We start from the raw sequence: 22737 nt of genomic DNA, 5'->3' as shown, positions 1-22737 counted from the left end.
TTGTTAAAGTAAGTCTGTTCCAGACATCTACAACCTATTGAAGAAGAAGTATTTAGCTTCATGGGACTGGAAACACTTACCCACAATTCTGTAGCTATTATTCCACAGAAATGTGTTTTTCAGGAGCGAACATACTTAGCTGGGGGTCAGATAACAAATATTTATCCAAGCAATTATTATAGGATAGTACAGTGCCACAGTTTACTTCATTTGTGGACAATGTGTTCCATGTATTTAAAACTCTGCTTCAGAAAAAATGCTTAGCTTCATGTGACTGATATAATTTAACAATAACTTTATGACCATTACCTCTAGTGAAGCTTGAGTGATCAGTGTGAAATATTTATCGATGGCCACATTATCGTGTCCGAATATTTTGAATACTTGAATTAAACCTCCTCGTAACCTGCGTTTAGTTAAAGTAAAGAGATTCAGGGCATCTAAATGTTCCTCATATGGATGATATGGTTTATTTCTCAATCTAGGTACCATCATCGTCACTCGTCGCTGTACTCAAGTTTCTCCATATTCGTTTTATAACAGAGTGACCAAAATTGAATGCAATACTACAAGTGCAGGCTTACTAAGGAATTATACAAAGTAACTAAGGAATTATACAAAGTGAGGACAATATTATCGGATATATTTTCAAATGCTCAACCCATGAATCCAATCAGTTTTTGGCTTTCTTTACAGCTTCTGTACACTGCTTGCTTGGTTTCAGATCATTTGTTATTATAACTCCTAAGTCTTTTTCATGGTTTACCATGTCAAGTTGGACATCATTCATGTTATAACTAGCTCTTACATTTTTACTGTCAAAGTTTCGAACTTTACATTGGGTAAAACTGAAATCCATTTGCCATGTTTGGGCCCAGTTTAACAGTTGATCAAGATCTTTCCGAACTGCCTGCCTCTGCAGTGCTGTATCTGCTCTGTTACCTACTTTAGTATCGTCAGCAAACTTTGAAATCTTAAAAGATAATCCATCATCAATATCACTTATGGATTAAAAAAAAAAATAATAATAAATAATAGGACGAAACCCTGCACTCAGCTTGAAAAGTTTATCTAGTCTGACTCTTTTCCATTTATTAATCTTTGCTTTCGTCCGGTAAGCCAGTCCTCGACAAACCCGAGCACACTGCCACTGAACCTATGTGTTTTTAGCTTCAGAAGAGTAATTTTTGAGGAACTTTGTCAAAATCCTTTTGATAATCGAGGTAGATAATATTATCAGCAGATTTAGCCTCATCGTACATGTTCAATGAGTCGTTGAAAAATCCAAGATTCATGAGGCAAGAGCTATATTCCGAAAACCATTTTGCGAATATTTGATGAGACCATTTGTTTCTGTTTTACAAATTTGTTTCTGATGATAGTTTCAAGCAATTTGCAAAACCAGTGATGTTAAACTCATTAGGTGTTAGTTTTCTGCTTGTGCTTTGTTGCCCTTTTTGAATATCGGGGTTATGTTTGCAAGCTTCCATTCGTGTGGCACCTTACTGCTTTTTAGTGATAAGTTAAAAAGTTCAGTTAAAGGCATTTGATATTTCATTATGTAGTTCGTTTAATACGCATGGAGATATTCTGTCAGAGAGAGAGAGAGAGAGAGAGAGAGAGAGAGAGCTCTGCAAACGAGGCAGATAAGGGAAGGCGGTGTTTACGAATTAAAAGAGGACAAAATACTTAGGCCAGTCCAATGTACGGCACAGCGCATACTTCGCAATGTCAGGTGTGGAGCAGCTGTGTATGGGTCCAGCTGCACTGTGCAGTGACCATCAGTGCTGCCAGCGCTGAGGAAAATATCTTTCAAGCTGAGCTTCAGATTTCTTTCAAGATCAGTTAAGAATTTTCAAGGTATGACAAACAACAACTCTCATTATTGGAATTCCATTTTTTTTTTCTGAACTTTCAAAAGCAATACAATGATAGTAAAATACACAATACAAATCTGTATGGAGACTGCAGTGTATAAGAAACCGTGCCTGGTAAAGGGCAAGCTAAAGAAAAAAAAAAATGGCTCCTGCTACTCTAGAGTCTAGTGTATTACGATTATGCAGGCTGACATAACATCCATGCTACAAAGTACAATACATAATTATTCCCTAAGTTAATAATCAAGCTTAGAGTGTTAAAAGAAACAGTTTTTTGTTAAATGAAAGCTAAGCTAAAGAAAAAAATGGCTCCTGTTACTCTTGTACATTACAAACAGGCTAACATAAAAAAATCTTAGAATAACCATGCTACAGTACATATGCCCTGAAGTTAATAATCAAGCTTCGAGTGTAAAAGAAACCATATCTGTTAAATGACAGCCAAGCTAAAGAAAAATAAAATAGCTCCTGCTACTCTAGTACTCACACCGAGCAGGCTGACCATAACATATTCTTAGAGTAACCATATGCTATAGTACAATACATATTTAGTCCCTGAAGCCTAGATATCAGTATCATCCTCACTCTCCAAATCTCTCAGAAGAGTTATTGTATTTTCCTGCTTTGAGAGAGAGTCTGTGTATCTTTTGTAGCACCGTCCATTTTTCACATCCTCAGTTACACACTTCCAAGGTTTCCTTGAATAGCAGTCTGCATTTTGACGTAATATAGCCTGTTTCGCTAGAAGCCTGTTTGCCACACTACGATTTTTACGACTGCTTGTTTGTTTCGTTTTCACCATATTTAACTGGGAAAATATTCTCTCCACGCAGGCTGAGGAGTGTGGTAGTACAAAGAGGCCACACATGAAGGAAGACAGTAAACAAAACTTGGATTTGCCATTGCACTGCTGCAGTGCTCTTGTACTCCGAGTCTCTGACACTCCGCACTCCCAACCTGGGTGCTGTCCTAGTGCTAGACCCGGGCGTCGTGACGGCGTCGGTCTCTAACGCTTTTGACTTATGTACACTGTACTGGTCCTGTACTCGCGTCGCAGATGCAGGGTGCCAAGTCTCTCTCTCTCTCTCTCTCTCTCTCTCTCTCTCTCTCACAGCTGTTGGTACTGTTACAGGAGATATAAAATCTTTCAAGATATGGGAGATTTACAAATCTTTATTTCAAGCTTTCAAGCTAGGGTTAATTTTTCAAGATCTTGAAAAAAATTCAAACACTGGCAGACTGGTGACTATGGCAACTGGGAGTCTGGGACAGCTTCCCGATGTCACTAACCAAGGAAAAACTGCCACTCTTCACCAGATTATTTAATTTTCGACATGAAAGTCGGTCTGCTAAACTCCGTTCATTTTACGTGCCCTCTGTGTCACTAAAAGGAAGGGAGAAATTATAACAACATTATTTTAGCCACTGCTACAAGGAAGAGAGGCTGTATTATAGTAAAAAAAAGTAAAATAATAAAGAAATGGTGGGCTGAGTCTACCATCTCGGTCTTCCTTAAATATCGATAAGCTTTATTTTACATCCATTTCATGTATTTGTCAATCAAAAGTAAACAGTGTAATTAGAAACAAGTAACGATTCTTCATTAAGAAACATTAGCACGACACGGCTGAAGATCGTACGTTAGTATTATAAACAATAACAAACTCACGTGTGTCTACTGCCCCGCTGGACCTACTGTACAAAGATCATGGAGAACCGTTGCAGAGAAAAATGGACAGTGCCTACCGGGTAGACTGAAGTATTTCCTGAAGTCTAGAAGAATACCCTGTTCAAGGTACACCGCTGGCGTGTTGTTTTGACTTTTTGTACGGTATTTTGGAGCCCTCGGCATCATCGGATTTCGGCCGGCGGTCTCGTCTCTGCACGATTTCGGATTTAAACAGTGTACAATTTTCATATGAAAAACTTTGTAGATTTTCTTCTGCATTTTGGAGATGAAGCATTGTTCTTTTAGAAAGCTAAATTATATGGGTTTCAAACAACAGGTGCAGCTAAAGACTTGTAAATATGTGATGAATGCTGTCACACCCACTGTGCTTTCACGGCTTCTATAGTAACGTTTTCCTGCATTTACCGCATTAAAGCATATCTAGGAAATTAGTATAACTACTAAAGAATAATATCATGAAGAACATACGTACGGTATATCATTAAACATCACGGGAGAGATTTTTAAAGATATGCGATTTCTGTGATCTCTGCATGAGTAGCCCGACCTCCACATTGAACTAGCTGGCGATCAATGGGAATCTTAGATTAGGTCTGCCTGGAACTGGTGCTGTTGGGTGGCACGGTATCACAGGGAGAATTTCAGGCTGGTAGTATGAAACTACCTCCGCACGAGCAAGGTCTTCGTCGGGCCAGCCGTAGTTTAAAGCAAAGAGGTTCCTCATACGGCACGCAAAGAGGTCTCTCGGGGTTAAAAGAACTGGAATATGAAGCAGGAGCATCACCCGCCTCTTCCCAAATATCTTCGTATCTTTTTTTATACTGATATCATATTCATGTAACTAGTTAGTACCTTTACATTCACGAAATGCACTTGCAATTTTTTTAAATGTTTATCATTTTTTTGTGTGATACTATCTTTATTTATAGATTTTTAGGAGACTGGTGCAACCCGTTTATGATCAAACTACTGCACCACTAGTATATAGCTCAGTGACTGCTACATGCGCAGTTGCGCACAGACCAGTCGTTGACTTCTGTCATTCCCAAGTTACCTGTGACTCATACAGTGGTGATCCAGGCAACCTCACAGCTTATTTCCGAGAGCACTTTATGTAACAGACCTGTAAACCATTCCACTTTTCACTACTGTCTTCAGAAAGGTAAGCACGTGATATATTTAAGGCCGTGGTTAGATTACTGCCATCGCCGCTAAATTCTAGCTGCCGTAATCTTAATCACTTCCTTTTTACGGTAACCATAACCTAAATAACCTAACCTAACATATTTCTAACAGCATAAAAACTAAACATGACTGCTAAATTCTAGCAGTTGAAGCTGAACTGTAGCAGTATTAACCTATCTAAAACTGACCAGACCTGACCTAACCTAACCTATTTCAAACTTAACTGAACCACCAAACCAAACAACTTAATTCTAGCTGCCGTAATCCAAACCATGGTTAGGATTACGGAAGTCGCCGCTAAATTCTAACTGCCGTAATCCTAATCACTGCCTTAAATTTATATCACGTGCTTACCTTTCTGAAAACAGTAATGAAAAGTGGAATGGTGTACAAGTCTGTTAGATAACCTGACCTGATCTAAACTAACCTATTTCTAACCTAACTGAACCACCAAACAAAACTGCTAAATTCTAGTTGCCTTAATCCTAACCACCATTGGACCTCCTCTCAAGTATTAACCCGCGGCGTCCCGGGGACGTACTTCCACGTCCTCATGCTTTGTCACAGCTAATCCCGGGGACGTACTTCCACGTCCTCACGCTTTGTCACAGCTAATCCCGGGGACGTACTTCAACGTCCTGCAATTGCAAGGTTCATAATTTCCACAATTTTCAATTTTCGCGCGTCATTTTTGGTACGTATACACGTGACACCTTCCTCAACAAGATGCCAGGCAGGGACAATGCCAGGCAGGGACAATGCCTTACCCAGCATGACCTCCTCCCCCCCCCTGCATGCCATTGTCTCAGCAATTCACCTGTTATCAGTGACCTGGCCAGTATAGCCATGTCATGCCACGGTACGAAATTCAGGGCCAGAGTGATTCCCCAATCAATGACAATGTGGAGGACAAACTTTACATAGCATTAGAGGAAGAAACAGTTAGAAATGATGATCAGGTAATGTGGCAAAAAAAGGTCAGGTATTAGTGAGTGAAACAATGCTTATAATGCCTACGAGTATATTACTGCTTGAAAACCAATATACTCTTGTACTACATATAAATTCGTAACAGTAAATAAATAAATACCGTTTATGAGTGGTGTGAAATAGTTATCCTCCCATAGAACTCGTTTTCTTTGGTGCCAGCCTGATAGAAAACCCAGTAAGGTAAGGAGGCTCTCCTACCTGTAATGAGTATTTTAAACCTCAGGTGAGCGATTTCTCTGTGAATTTTCGATGTTTCTCACCAAAAGCGAAAGTTTTAGCAAAAAAAAAAAAAAGGATCAAAAAATGGTCGGGATTGGGGGGTACCAGTGGTCAAAAAGTGGTCGGGACGGGGCGGGTTAAAGTATCAAGTATTAAAACTATTTCCTACTATTGGACTGATTCGGAGACGTTGTTTATCAGATTTAGCATATTATTTTCGCAATACTGTATATCACACGAAAAAGTAAACATAAAACAGATGACGGCAAACATGCGTTCCTCCGGCGTACCAATCTCACGATTTCTCTCCCAGAGAGCACCCCCGCAGCATACCAACCCTTCCATGGTCTCCTTCTGGGAAGAGGCTGTTCAGCCGGGGTATAAAGGTACAGTACCAAATTGGGAAGAGCCTCTTCACGAAGATGCTTCGCGAGAAGGGGAAGAGGTTGTTTAATACTTTAACCTCTTCAAGAAATTCAAATCTTCTCTCACCTTTTTTTCTATCCACTTTCTTCGTTCATTTTGTTAATTATAGCGTTGTTGGAAAGACTGGGTGGGGTTAATATTTTAGATTTGTTTTTAAATAATAAAGAAAGCTCATGTAGCTAGCTGCTTGTATATTTAACTGCGTACAGGTTTATTTTTCCTCCTCATTACTACTGTATTAAACAACATTGGCATAATTTACTTCTGAGAATGAATTCCCTGTCTAAACAAAATAAGGGATGGCTTACTTTTCCTTATTTCTCGTCAAAAAATATAAAAGTAAGCGTGTTTAGCAATTGAACAACGGAAACAGATTGTTCATAATATTATCATACCTTGAACGTATTTCTCTACTTTCCATCTAACATTGAAATACATACTGTAAAGTCCCTCCATAGATAAAGTATAATTTTAAACACGACACAGGTTACGTGTGTAATGCAACAGAGTATTGACAAATGCCAATACTCATTTCCCTGTGTGTTTCAGGTTCGTGGCAACGGGGTGCTGAACCTGGGGCATCTACAGGGCGCCTTCATCGTGCTGGCGCTGGGCCTGGTTGCCTCCTCTCTTACCCTGATGATGGAGCGACTCGTCTACCCTAGTTTAGCTTAGCCCTCGCCCTCCCTCCATCCTGTATCACCCCAGCCTTCCATCCATCCTGCCATGCTCCAGCCCTCCCTCCACCTTTCTTCATTCCAGCCCTCTCTTCACCCTGCTTCATTCCAGCCCTCCCTCCACCCTGCTTCATTCCAGCCCTCCCTCCACCCTGCTTCATTCCAGCCCTCCCTCCACCCTGCTTCATTCCAGCCCTCCCTCCACCCTGCTTCATTCCAGCCCTCCCTCCACCTTTCTTCATTCCAGCCCTCTCTTCACCCTGCTTCATTCGACCCCTTCCTCCACCCTGCTTCATTCCAGCCCTCCCTCCACCCTGCTTCATTCGACCCCTTCCTCCACCCTGCCACTTCTCAGTCCTCCCTCCATCCTTCCTCTCCCCAGCCCTCCCTCCACCCTGTCTTATTCCAGCACTTTCTCCACCCTGCCTCTCCCTAGTCCTCCTCGCAACATGCCTCTCCAGATTTCTCTTTACCCTGCCTCATTCTAGCCTTCCAACCAAGTCCGCCTTTTCTCCCACTCCTTACCAAAACTCTACATCAAAAACTCCCTATCAAGGACAGACGCAGCCATGAATTTGCATGACTATAATGCATTCAAGTGGCCTCGCTGGAGGAGAGTGGATGCAGGCTAGAACATCTGTGAGTTACAGTAACTTATTTCCTGTTCGCAGCCGGCCACGCACACAGGCATTTGATGTGGACGTGGCCTTACCCAACCTATCCTAGTGATCTGGTTATGCCGCATAATAAACACCTAGTAAATTGTGTGCGACCTTCTTTGACCTTTTATCTACATACTGTTACGGAACAGAGAAAGATAACGTACACTTTAAGTGAGAATACTAAGAGTCACTACTGTCCCGTAAAGTTCCAGGTTCAAAACAAAAGAGTTAGGTAAAATTACAAGTTAAAGTTTAATGCTCAAACTAACAACAAAACATTCAGAACTCATAAGGATAATGTAATGGCAAATAAACAGGTTAAATATATGGTTAACTGCAATAGCCTCTATTAACACGAAATTAGCAAGAGTAAATTTATCTAAGTCAGCCCTGATAAAATGAGATACCAGATAATACTCAGTGAATGCCAGATAAATTATTACAGATACAAACTATTATCAAAAATGACTGACATAAAACCCAACATTAATCAAAAACCTCACTAGGCCTAAGAATTAACCTTATGCTACACAGTACAAGAAAAAATGCAATAACACTTATACTCAAATTACACACAGCTGCTAGATGTTTGGAGATTCCTTGAGCACTCACAATAATAATATCTGTACAGGGGAGGACAGAGATGTGAACAAATTGAGGAGCAGATCTAAGTGGCAATGATGCAGAGACTGAGCTCATTATATAGGGGCCGGCAGAGCTTGATACAACTTGTAAGAAGGACGCGCAAATGAAGCGATGGGGACAAACAGTTGACAATCCCGCACTGAATAACAGAAAGGACGACTTACTCTACTATAACGGTAGAAGGGGGGAACTGAGGCAGAACACGCTCGTGATCAAACATGCAGCATACTGTGCGTTAAAATTACACAAAGGATGATGAAATCTTAGGCTATGTAACACCTCCCCACAAAGAAAAAAGAAATTTACAAAGGAAATTTCTTATTACTCTAAAACAATCTGTATATGGCATTACAGACCATGCAAAGGTCTTTCCTAATGTTACAAAACATGAGATCTCCCTAGCACGTTCAGTCATAGGTACTTGCCAGTATCCCTTTAACAAATCAAACTTACTTATGTACCTAGCCTTTCCGATCTTGTCTATGCAATCTTCCACACGAGGGAGAGGGTAAGTGTCTGTTTTAGTTATCTGATTAACACGTCTGTAGTCGATGCAAAACCTCTGTGACCCACCTGGCTTAGGGACTAGAGTGACAGGAGAACTCCACTCGCTCTGACAGGGCTCAATCATCTTGTGGTCCAACAGGTAGCCAAGCTCCTTCTGGATGAGAGGAACTTTCACTGGGTTCACACGGTAAGGAGGCAATTTAATTGGCTTTGCGTCTCCAACATCGACATCATGCATCAACACAGTGGTTCTTCCTGGAGTAGCACAGAACACTTGCGGGTACTCCTGCAGTAATGCCGAAAACTCCTGCCTTTCCTTGGGTGGTAGATGAGAAAGCTTAGTCTGGAGATCATTCATGATATCAGGATTCTTCCCCAAACTATCACTCAGGCTCATGGTGCATGGGAGAGCTTCACTTGCAGACTCGGGTGGAACAGCTACAGTGCAGACTGGATTATTTTCGTCCCGCCTGTGATATAACTTTAGCATGTTGATGTGACATAGTTGCTTGTTCTTTCTACGATCTGGTGTGGCGATGACATAGTTGACATCACTGAGTTTCTTCTCCACGAAATAAGGGCCACTAAACTTGGCTTGAAGAGGTTGCCCATGAACTGGTAGCAGAATCAAAACCTGATCTCCTGGCTGAAAGTGGCATAACCTGGACTTCTTATCATACCAAGTCTTCATCTTCTCCTGAGCAGCTCCTAAATTCTCTCTCGCCAGCTGTAAAGCAGTGGACAGCTGTTCTTTGAACTTCATCACATACTCCAGCAGGTTGACGTCATCTTCCTCCGACAGCCAGCATTCCTTGAGTAACTTAAGGGGTCCTCTTACTTCATGGCCAAACAGTAGTTCAAAAGGTGAGAAGCCCAGTGATTCACTTGGAGATTCTCTTGCGGCAAACACAACGAATGGAAGACCTTTATCCCAGTCTTTCTGATGTTCCAAACAGTATTTCTTGAGCATCGATTTGAGTGTTTGATAATATCTCTCCAACGCTCCTTGGGTCTGGGGATGATAAGCTGAAGACGTGATCTGGGTGATGCCCAACTCTTTCAGAGAGTGCTTGAAAACATTCGACATGAAATTACTTCCCCGGTCTGACTGTACCTCCTTGGGCGGACCAAACTTTGTGAAGAACTCTAGCATTTCCTTAACCACGTTCTTTGCTGAGATATTTCTAAGTGGAATGGCTTCAGGATAACGAGTAGCCATATCAATCAGGGTCAACACATAAGAAAATCCTGAAGAAGTCTTAGGAAGAGGGCCCACAATATCCACCAACACACGGGTGAAAGGCGCCTCAAAAGGAGGAATGGGAACTAGAGGTGCAACCTTTTCGGTCTGATTACACTTCCCCACAACTTGACAGGTGTGACAAGACTTACAATACCAGGAAACATCCCTGAAGATACCTGGCCAGTAGAAGTGTTTCAAAATGCGTGCCACAGTCTTCCTCACTCCAAGGTGTCCTGCCAAACTGGTATCATGAGCCACTCGAATGATATCCTGCCTACAAACACGAGGGATGACAACTTGATGTACAACCTCCCATTCACAGTCGGCTGATGCTGTTGGGGGTCTCCACTTCCTCATAAGTACTCCTGACTTTACATAATAACAAGTAGAAGCACCGGCTGACTCTTCTTCACTGTAAGCAGAGTTAGCTAGACCTTTCACCTCAGGGTCAGTAACCTGCAACTCAACCAACTCTTGACGAGACAAATTATCAACACTACGGGGTACTGCCTCATCTGGTGAGTGGTCCAAATTAGCAAGAAACGTGTCAGCTAGGATAACATCATCATCATCATTATCCTCTAAATCACCAGTAACTTTAGACTTAGCCCTAGTGACAGCACATGCAGGGAACACATCAGGGACATCGCAATCCCGGGTCGCAGCCACTGGCTCACTAGACAACTGAGGAGCTGGACACACTTGACTTCCACCAATATCATTTCCAAGTAAGAAAGTTACACCTGACATTGGGAGTGTCTCAACCAACCCAACCATAACAGAACCATTAACAAAACCAGACTCTAAATTCACTCTGCACAGAGGGACAGAGAAGTAATTATTCCCTACACCTTGTAAGATTACAGTTTCATCAGAGGAATTAACATTAGAGCCTAGAACACTGGTCAGCATAAGGGATTGGCAAGCACCTGTATCACGATATATTTGAACTGATTTCCTGTCATTACTGTCCAGAGGACTGACAAAACCATCAGACAGGAAATTAGCACATGAACTCTTGAGAGTGTCACCCACGTTACTGCTCAAAAGAGGAGCTCCATCATGAGAATTTAAGTTACCCTCAAAGCAGGTTCAGTTAACTCAGTTAAAGAATTCTGGGAACTCTCAAGAGTGGACACTAGACCAATTGACTGAATATTTAAAGACTCCTTTTTGTTCACATCACGCTGTCTCCTGAAACATCTCTCCGTAGTATGACCAAGCTTACTACAATAAGTACATTTACTTTTCTGAAATCTAGGGGTGAAGCTGGTATTTACTTTCTGAGAAACATCATCTTTATTCTCTTTCCTGTTACCTGTACTCTGAGTAGAGGCAACGTACTTACTCTCAGCTTTCCCTTTTTCTTTAGAATATCTCTTGTGAGTGAGAACATATTCATCAGCTAAAACTGCAGCATCAGACAAATTATCTATTCTTTTCTCATCAAGATATAGGCTTACATCTTTATAAATACACCTTTTGAAGTCCTCCAGCAAAATCATCTGCTTAAATTTGTCAAAATCAGAATCCACATTCTTAGAATTTAACCACTGCTCTAACAGATCTTCTTTGATTTTTGCATACTCAACATGGGATTGCTTATCTTGCTTGTAAGTTGTCCTAAATTTTACTCTATAGGCTTCAGGAACAAGCTCATAGGCCTTAAGAATCAAGCCCTTAACTACATCATAATTATCAGATTGATCCTGAGGCAAAGATGCATAAGTTACTTGAGCTTTACCGGTGAGAACAGTTTGAAGGAGCACTGGCCAATACTTTTTGGGCCAATTAAAACCTGTAGCTACCCTCTCAAACAACTGAAAATACTTTGTTAAATCAGATTCATTAAAAGGAGGGACAAGTTTAACATTTTTAGCCACATCAAAATCATCAGAGCTAGATGATCCAGTTCCACCTTGTTTCATGCGATACTCATGGTCTGCCTGAATCCTAGCAATTTCAACTTGTGCCTCAGCCTCCCTAGCACGGGCCTCCTGCAGGGCTAGCTGTAACTTAGCTAATTCAATCTGCGTTTGCTCATTTGGAGGAGTTACATTAAACAAGCTTTCATTAATCATGTCAACAATCTGATCTTTAGAATGATGAGAGCGAACAACAATTCCCAATTGTTGAGCAACAAGCTTAAGTTCATTCTTTGTTCTGTTTTCTATATCACACACTGTTTGCACATTTGACAAAAAATCTTTGGCTTCATCAAGTGTAGTAATAGTAGACATAATTAATAAGTAACAGTCACAAAATATCAAGCAATATCCTTATGATAATATCCTGAATATCCTGATATGAGGTCGCCAAATTTATGTTACGGAACAGAGAAAGATAACGTACACTTTAAATGAGAATACTAAGAGTCACTACTGTCCCGTAAAGTTCCAGGTTCAAAACAAAAGAGTTAGGTAAAATTACAAGTTAAAGTTTAATGCTCAAACTAACAACAAAACATTCAGAACTCATAAGGATAATGTAATGGCAAATAAACAGGTTAAATATATGGTTAACTGCAATAGCCTCTATTAACACGAAATTAGCAAGAGTAAATTTATCTAAGTCAGCCCTGATAAAATGAGATACCAGATAATACTCAGTGAATGCCAGATAAATTATTACAGATACAAACTATTATCAAAAATGACTGACATAAAACCCAACATTAATCAAAAACCTCACTAGGCCTAAGAATTAACCTTATGCTACACAGTACAAGAAAAAATGCAATAACACTTATACTCAAATTACACACAGCTGCTAGATGTTTGGAGATTCCTTGAGCACTCAGAATAATAATATCTGTACAGGGGAGGACAGAGATGTGAACAAAATGAGGAGCAGATCTAAGTGGCAATGACGCAGAGACTGAGCTCATTATATAGGGGCCGGCAGAGCTTGATACAACTTGTAAGAAGGACGCGCAAATGAAGCGATGGGGACAAACAGTTGACAATCCCGCACTGAATAACAGAAAGGACGACTTACTCTACTATAACGGTAGAAGGGGGGGACTGAGGCAGAACACGCTCGTGATCAAACATGCAGCATACTGTGCGTTAAAATTACACAAAGGATGATGAAATCATAGGCTATGTAACAACACATACATGTGTGAGTGCGACTTTGAGTGTGTGTGTGTGTGTGTGTGTGTGTGTGTGTGTGTGCTCGCGCGCGTGATCGTGTCTGTTTCCTTCAGTGTCACACGAGTAGGTGGAATGTCAGTGAATTTCGCTTCCTTCAGAGGTCAGTTATGGTATTTTGTTTTAAGCAGCATTGGCTATGATGGTAGTGATGATGGTGCTCACCTTCTTTTCCATCTTGCCTGCATTGGAAAACATACATGATCTATCTATATCTATATACCCAGGCTGCTTCCCCCAAGGAAAGGGAGGTAGCCGAGACAGGACGACACACTCCCCATTTACTCATCCATTCAAACACATTCATTCGCATCTTAGCCCCAAAGGGGAGAAGGGACAGATCCTCACTGCACCACACCGCACAAGGGTCAACTATCTATCTATCTATCTATAGCCCGACGCCCTAATCCCGCAAAGGGTGGCCGCAGACAAAACGCCTCCAAGTCACTCTGTCACCCACCATTTGACCTCCCTCCCCCCAACTCACCCCCCCTCCCTCATATACCTCTCAACTCCATCCTTCCACCTCATCCTCGGTCTACCCCTCCCTCTCCCTCCCTCCACCTCACCTACATACACCCTCTTAGTCAGTCTTTCATTCTCCATCCTCTCCACATGTCCAAACCACCTCAGTGTATTTCTCCTAATCTTTTCAACCACATCCACATCTACCCCACAACGTTCCTTCACTTCTTCATTCGTCAACCTGTCCCTCCATGTCACTCCACATGCTCCTCTCAAGCAACTGCACAATGCAATCAGTGACATCCGCAGCAGGGCCCGCCAGCAGAGCTGGTTTACCCCTGCCACATCATAATAGACCCATCCCCTTACCCGCACCTGACCTGACTAGCTGATCAGACCAAATGCGGGAGAATATCTCCTCAGGGCTGTGTCATCATTTATTCATTCACAATTTCTCTCCATTTATTTCTGTCATGCACAGCCACTCTTCCTTGCTCAACAGACATCCTTCTCACAACCAACACTCTCTTCACACTGTCCATCCATCCTATTCGTGGCCTCAACTCTCAGCCTTACACCTCTCACATCAGATCTAGTTATCTTTTTCACCAATCTCTCATTTTCCATTCTCTCCATATGCCCAAACCATCGCAACACCCTCTGCTCAACTCTACCAGCCATCTCCCAAACAACTCCAGTTCTTCTTCGCACTTCACCATTTCGCACTCGATCCATACGCGTCACTCCACACATACTCCTCAGACACCTCATCTCCATTACATTCAAACTTTTCCTCTCTCCTACACCCATATTCCATGTTTCAGCCCCATATAACGCAGTCGGTACCACAACACCCGCACACAGCCTTCTCTTTACATCCATTCTAAGCGAATGACATCTAAACACCTTTTTCATTCCTCCCAGCACCTTTCCTACTTCATTCTTTCTACACCTTACTTCTGCATCTATTCTTCCATCCACAGCAACATGTGACCCTAAATATTTAAAACACTCTACCTCCTCAAGCAACTCACCATTCAAAACTATATTCATCCCCTTACCATCTACCAACCTCGTACACATCATCACTTTACTCTTATTCTCATTTACGTTCAATTTCCTCCTTTCACACACCCTTCCAAACTCCTCTACCAACTGTCTCAATCTCTCCTCTGAATCAGCCACCAGTGCAGTATCATCAGCAAACAGCAGCTGCATCAGATTCCACTCTCCACCATCAACATTCACCAGACTCAGACCTCAACCTAAAGCTCTTGCATTCACCTCCCTTACAGCACCATCCATATAAATATTAAACAACGAAGGCGACGTCACACATCCTTGTCGCACCCCCACTCTCACAGGAAACCAATCACTCAAAGCATTTCCCACTCTTACACATGCTCAACTATTAACATAAAAACTCTTCACCCCTTTCAGCAACCTACCATCAAGTCCATACAATCTTAAAACAGTCCACAAAGCCTCCCTATCAATTCTTTCATACGCTTTCTCTAAATCCATGAATGCCAAAAACACATCCTTGCCTTTTGCTAAATACTTTTCACACACTTATCTCACAGCAAACACCTGATCCACGCATCCTCTCCCTCTCCTGAAGCTACACTACTCATCACCAATCACTCCCTCGAACCGTCTCTAACTCTCATAGTTAACACTCTACCATACACCTTACCTACAACACTCAAGAGACTTATACCCCTAAAGCTAGTACATTCATACTTATCACCCTTGCCTTTATACAACGGGACCACACAAGCACTTGCCCAGTCAACTAGCACCATACCTTTCACAAAGCACACATTCAACAGTCTTACTAACCAGTCAACAATAGTCACTCCACCACCCATCAGGCATTCCACAGCACACCCATCCATACCTGCAGCTTTCCCTGTTTTCATCTCCACTACTGCCTTCTCCACTTCCTCCTACGTGATCAAAGAATCATTCAACTCACCCAACACATTTATTCCTTGCACCCTTCCATCCGCCACAATCTCAGCCACCCTTTCATCCTCTGCATTTAACAATCTTTCAAAATACTCTGCCCATCTCTTCCGTACTGCATCCATCTCAATTAACATCCTTCCATCCTCTGCTTTTACTAGCTCTTCTTTCCCAGACTCTCCCTTTCGCACCCTTTTCACCTTCCAAAACATTTTCTTATTCTGTTGAAAATTCTCAGTCAGCTGCCTACCCCAACTCTCATCTGCTGGCACTTTAGCATCACTTACAGCCCTTCATGCCCTATTCCTCTTTTCCTTATACCTCTCATATGACACCTCATCCTTCCTATGCAGCCACACTTCATATGCACGTCTCTTCTCAGCCACAGCCATACTTCCTCGCACCACCATTCACTTCCTTTTCTTACACCACCACCCACACGTCTCACACCACACACCTCTTCTGCATGCCCCTCCACAGCACTCTTAAACAACTGCCATTCCTCCTCCACACTGCCATTTTCCTGATCATTCACTGCATTCAAATCATCTTTCAATTTCTCATGATACTCTATCATTTTCTCTCTTTTATCCAACTCACTCACTTTCAAATCATCCCTGCCACACCTAACCCTCCTAGCTCTCACCCATCTCTTACCTACTCTTAACTTTCCCTCCACCAGGTAGTGGTCAGACATACCTCCACCCTCCCCTCTCAGAACTCTCACATCCCATAATCTTCCTATTACATTCCTAGACACAACCACATTGTCCATCAAAGCTCTGTCAACAACCCTTCCACCCTCCTGTCTCACCCATGTCTACTTATAAATATCTTCTCATACAGCTTATTTCCAATCACTATCTCTCGCTCAACGCACATCCCTAATATTCATTCCCCATTTTCATTTCTTGGCACACCATGCGTACCAACTACACCTTCAACTACTACATTTCCCACTCTAGCATTCAGATCTCCCATCATTACCACATTCACATTCGGTCCAAAACTGCAGACACTCATCAACATCATTCCAGAAAGACTCCCTTTCTTCCTCAACCCTTTCACTACCAGGCCCATATGCACTCACAGACACCCACAACTCACGTTCAAATTTCTCTTTCACCCACATCAGTCTCGATGACATCTCCTTCCATTCAATCACCCACTGCTGTACTTCCGGACTCACCAACAAGGCCACACCTTCTCTTGCCCTTCCTCTATCAACACCTGACAATCATCCATTTACACTTCCAAACATAGACTCACCCTTCCCTTTCATCTTCGTTTCACTCAAAGCTAATACATCCAACTTTCTTCTCACAAACATTCTCCCAATCTCCTCCTTTTTAGCCTCAATCGTACTACATCCACGCACATTCATAGACCCAATCTTCAGGGTACGGGGATAACTCCATCCCCCATCCCTTTCTCTGGCCTGTCTCTTTTTAGGAACTAAAAAACAGAGGAGGGGGTCCCTAGTCCCCTCACCCCGCCCCTTTTAGTCGCCTTTTACGACACGGAAGAAATACGGTGGCTGTATTCTTCCTAACACAACCCGGCCACAGAGTAGTAGTACCACTCCATAGTGCGGCCAGGTTGTGTGAAAAGACAAATAACATATTTGTTTTGGATGGGGTGTTGGCGGTGATTTTAGATATATAATGGTGACAGTGACGGTAGTGGTCGAGGTAGTATTGGATGTAATAGCATGATAATGATTGCGATTTATGTTCCTTAGTCCATCTTGGAGGCTTTATGAGAACAATTTTCTTTATCGTATAATGCCCAAGGGCTAGAAGCCCACAATATTGTTCTTTAAAACACACACACACACACACACACACACACACACACACACACACAGATCTAGAAGGGGTGCATAACACACACACACACACACACACACGCATAAGATCTAGAAGGGGTGCATAACACACACACACACACACACACACACACACACACACACACAAGATCATGAAGGGATGAAAGACACACACACACACACACACACACACACAAGATCATGAAGGGATGCACGACACACACACACACACACACACAAGATCATGAAGGGATGCACGACACACACACACACACACACACACACACACACAAGATCATGAAGATCTGAAGGGTGCAGCACACACACACACACACACACACACACACACACACACACACACACACACACACACACACACACAAGATCTAGAATGGGTACATAACACACACACACACACACACACACACACACACACACACAAGATCTAGAATGGGTACATAACACACACACACACACACACACACACACACACACACACACACACACACACACTCAAGATCATGAAGGGATGCACCACACACACACACACACACACACACACACACACACACACAAGATCATGAAGGGATGCACCACACACACACACACACACACACACACACACACACACACACACACACACAAGATCATGAAGGGATGCACGACACACACACACACACACACACACACACACACACACACACACACACACACACACAAGGGGATCATGAAGGGATGCACACACACACACACACACACACATTATATTGTGATTCACATGACACACACACACACACACACACACACACACACACACACACACACACACACACACACACACACACACACACACACACACACACACACACACACACACACACACACACACACACACACACAAGATCATGAAGGGATGCACGACACACACACACACACACACACACACACACACACACACACACAAGATCATGAAGGGATGCACGACACACACACACACACACACACACACACACACACAAGATCATGAAGGGATGCACGACACACACACACACACACACACACACACACACACACACACAAGATCATGAAGGAAAGCACCACACACACACACACACACACACACACACACACACACACACACACACACACACACACACAAGATCATGAAGGGATGCACCACACACACACACACACACACACACACACACACACACACACACACACAAGATCATGAAGGGATGCACGACACACACACACACACACACACACACACACACACACACACACACACACACACACACACACACACACACACACACACACACACACACACACACGATCAAGAAGAGGTGAATAGCCTCACTCACCCTGACTCCACCCATGTAGGTTCCTCTGCGCAAGCAACTCTTCTTCCTCTAAGTATCTCCCGACAGGAGTGATGGACCTGCCCCAGCAATGAGTTACGTGGCCTTCCCCTTGGTCTCCTCCACCCTGGCTTAACCTGTTCAGAGATCACCCTGTGGGCAGCTTCAGCCTCTGGAAAGTGGGCCACTTGTCCATATAACTGGAGTTGGCGGTGAGCATTATGTGGGTAATAGGCCTCGACTCAGTCTCACGGTGTAGTCGCTCGTTACACACCTGGTTGTACCATCGATATGCCATGAATATCATGGGCGTCCGGAGGAGGGGGGGCATGGGGGTCAGTTGCCCCCCCTTGGAACTCGACGGCTTCAGTTCTTGTTCAAGGATGATTGAGTGATTTGAGTTGATTCACGCATTCTGTCACTATGCATTTGATGTAAGTCATGTAACTCATGTAAATATATGCCTATGCCTATTTGGAGTGTGTGTATTTTAATATAACCGCACATATATGTATTATTTCTTTTATTTTGCCCCCGCTTACAAAAAATCCTGCAGACGCCCCTGCCCATGATCCTGCCAAGACATTACCAAAGGAGTTAATTCGCCGCCTCTCGTCACTATTTAGTGTCCATGTCTCACAACCGTAAAATATGACAGGGATAACCAGTGCCTTCAAGATACAAACTTTCGTCCTTCTACACAAATAACAACAGCGCCAAGTACCCGAACTCAGTGGACCCATAACCCCATAGGCCAGGCGAATACGATGAGAGATTTCATTGTCTGATCTACCATTGTTATGGACCACACTACCAAGATAAGTGAATCTTCCCAAGACTTCTATATCCTCATCACATGCTTGGACAGACTGAACTGCTTCATCCAACAAGCCGCCAAATGCCTGGACCTTGGTCTTGGCCCAAGCGACCTTTAATTCCCATGGATTTGCTTTCTCGTGAAATTCCTCCAGGTACTCTGTAGTGTCTCCAGCGACACCGCCAGGATAACTGCATCATCAGCAAAGTCAAGGCTGGTAACCCTGAAACTGTCAATAGGGGATGCGGCAAGCCCTAAACAAGGCACATACCGCCAGAATTTGTAGTTTCCGATTTTATTTGGCAGACAATGCAAAATGCTCCCACTATTATGTACAAATTTTTCTCATTCAATTAAGGTGTGCCTTGTGCCTAATAATGAGGTCACAAAATACTCTATGATGTTCGAATGTTTTGTGCTGTTGGGTTTATACGTCAAGGGATGAAATTTTTTCGGTTTTACACTTAGCCTATGTACGAATATTTCTTGATTTGTACTTTTTTTCAAATACTCCCAGTGGCCACCAGCAAGCGTATTAAAAGAAAAAAATAAGATTATCTTCAGAGACTACGGTTCCCACGGACAGAGATCGCAGGATCAAAGGAACAAACTCGGCAAAAAAAATCTATGATTCATCTCTCAGCTCATATATGCGGGAATTTTTCACTATCTGAAAAGCAAGTGATAGTTAATACATGTCTAAAGTATTATTATTTGCAGATGATATGCGTAATACAGCTTATGTTTCACAAATACCAACGATTTTAACCATTGCTAAAATCTGTTATGTATAGGATAAATAACGATCAGTACGACTAAGGAGCTATATTAGTATTCATCTTTATTTGAAGTCACACCATCGTAAAGTCATGGATATTGCTGTCAAGTCAAATTAACTGATTTAACTTTTGTAAAAAAAAAAAAATGAATTCGGTCTCTGCGTCAGAGCTCCAAGGTGCCTGGTGCTAAGTCTACTAATACCAAGTTGGTTCACTTTCCATCAGGGCGCATGGAGGCGTGGCTTGTGTGTGACGTCAGTTGGCTTAAGTAACAGAAAATGTATAAAATGCAGACTCAAATTAAACATTTATAAAAGGGGAGAACGAAGCAGGGGAAGAAGTGCTTCCCTCACACCCCTACACCTTCCCTCACACCCCTACGCCTTCCCTCACACCCCCACACCTTCCGTCACACATTTCAGTCCCTTCCCTCACTTCACCAAACCGAAAAAAAAAGAAAAAAAGTCATGGTCTGAGTAGTGGAGCAAACATCCACCCTCCATCATGGTCAGGAGTCAACTGAGGTTACTGAGCTGGTGTTTCGTCACTTTCGTGCCAGAGCCAGTCGACGTCACTTCAATGCTCCACCTCCTGCGTGAGCTTGGAGCCGTTTTAGAAAGAAGAGAACCGACTTGGTATTAGTAGACTCAGGCCTGGTGTACGAGCGTTTGTCGACAGACTTGTCTACATTCAATATGACACACTTTATATGTGCCGTGGCTGACTGCAGATCGGACTCAAGAAAGAAGATAACAAGAAAGGGGTACAAGAGATGTCAAAGGCTGGGCCAAGTTCCCACCTGCCAAGAAAGAACAACCAATAAAAAAAAAAGTGTGGGAAACATCTGAAAACATGTGGCTGTGTTTTGATCTGTGGAGCATGTCATACCGCAGGCAGCGATTATCTGGTGAAACAACTTTTTTTCTTTTAAAATACATTTGCCGGTGACCACTGGGAGTATTTGAATAAAAGTATAAATAAAATAATATTCGTACATATGTGTGAAACCGATAAATCTTCACCCATTGACATATATAGCTAACATCACAAAACATTCCAACAACATCATAAAGTATTTTGTGACCTCAATTAATGAGAAAGATTTGAACGTAATATTATTATGAAAAAACAACCATACGGGAGCATTCTGCATTCCTCGCAAAATAGAATCGGAAATTAGAAATTCTGGCGGTATGTAGTATCTGTGCCTTACTGCAAATGCTTCTATTGATACCCCACAGTGAATTCGACTCACAGCCTGGTCCAGTACTCATCAGTCCATACCTGTGTTGAAAAGTGTGGGAACAAGGACACAGTCCTGCCATACACCAGAACTTACAGGGAAGAAGCCGAATGCCCCCCCCCCCCATGCACACTTGACAGCACTCTCAATGTTAGAGTACAAGCCAGCAGTCAGTTGGATTATCCCTGCAGGGATCCCATGGGGTCACAGGAGTTCCAGTAGTACCTTCCAATTTACTGAGTCAAACGCCTTCTTGAGATCCATATAGGTTGCTAGCAGACCTTGTCAGAACTCAAGACTGAGTTCCACAAGAACTCGGAGAGCTAGTATATGGTCAACAGCGGACTTCTTGGGCGTGAATCCGGATTGCTCAGGCCTCTGAATCTTTAGCCATTGGTCCCGGATACGCATCAGAAGAATGTGAGCACACACAAGAAAAACAAATACATGGTCCATTCACTGGAATGATTTAAAAGACTGAGGGTCATAGGCGAGGTAAACAGACTGAGGGTCATAGGCGACGAAGGTAAACTGAGGGTCATAGGTGACGTAAATGGACTGAGGGTCATAGGTGAGGCAAAGAGACTGAGGAAGAGAGTTCTAAAGTCGACCTGCTTGAAACAGGAATGAGAGAGTATCAGTTAACTCTTGCATTAGAGTTAGGTAAATGGATGAGAGTGCACTGCCAGGCGGGTGCTATATGACTGCCATAAAGGACCAGATATGCAAGCAGAGAATTTCGAAGAATAGTTGCCAATGACGTAGCATTGGAAGAGATAAGGATGCAACACTTCGGTGAAATGAGAAAGTTGAAGGGAGTCAGTGGCAGGAGGTGCGTTGACGGGACGAAATCCTTTAACTCGACCTTATTTAGAAGAGCTGCATCCCCTCCCTCAACATACACATACATTCATCCAATATATTACCATTATGCCGGGAATCAAACCCGGGACTCTCAGGTGAGAGCCAGGCAGCATACCATATTGGTAATATATTGGAT

The 22737-nt window shown here is 42.7% G+C and overlaps 1 protein-coding gene across 1 annotated transcript in view; it reads left to right on the top strand.

The window, feature by feature from the left end:
* LOC145398211 (glutamate receptor ionotropic, delta-2-like) overlaps window positions 1-21959 on the top strand; it is a 130316-nt gene extending 108357 nt beyond the window's left edge. Inside the window, exons 6-7 of the mRNA XM_080271165.1 lie at window positions 6937-7051; window positions 21736-21959. Coding sequence (XP_080127291.1) covers window positions 6937-7051; window positions 21736-21959 — 339 coding nt within the window. The remainder of the gene's footprint in view (window positions 1-6936; window positions 7052-21735) is intronic.
* The last annotated feature ends 778 nt before the right edge of the window (window positions 21960-22737 follow it).

This window comes from Coenobita brevimanus, chromosome 44, assembly GCF_032717465.1.
Source record: "Coenobita brevimanus isolate Jiangsu-jjx chromosome 44, ASM3271746v2, whole genome shotgun sequence".
Classification (NCBI taxonomy): Eukaryota; Metazoa; Arthropoda; class Malacostraca; order Decapoda; family Coenobitidae; genus Coenobita; species Coenobita brevimanus.
Note: the sequence above shows the minus strand (reverse complement) of the source record. Positions and strands in the feature narration are given on the sequence as shown.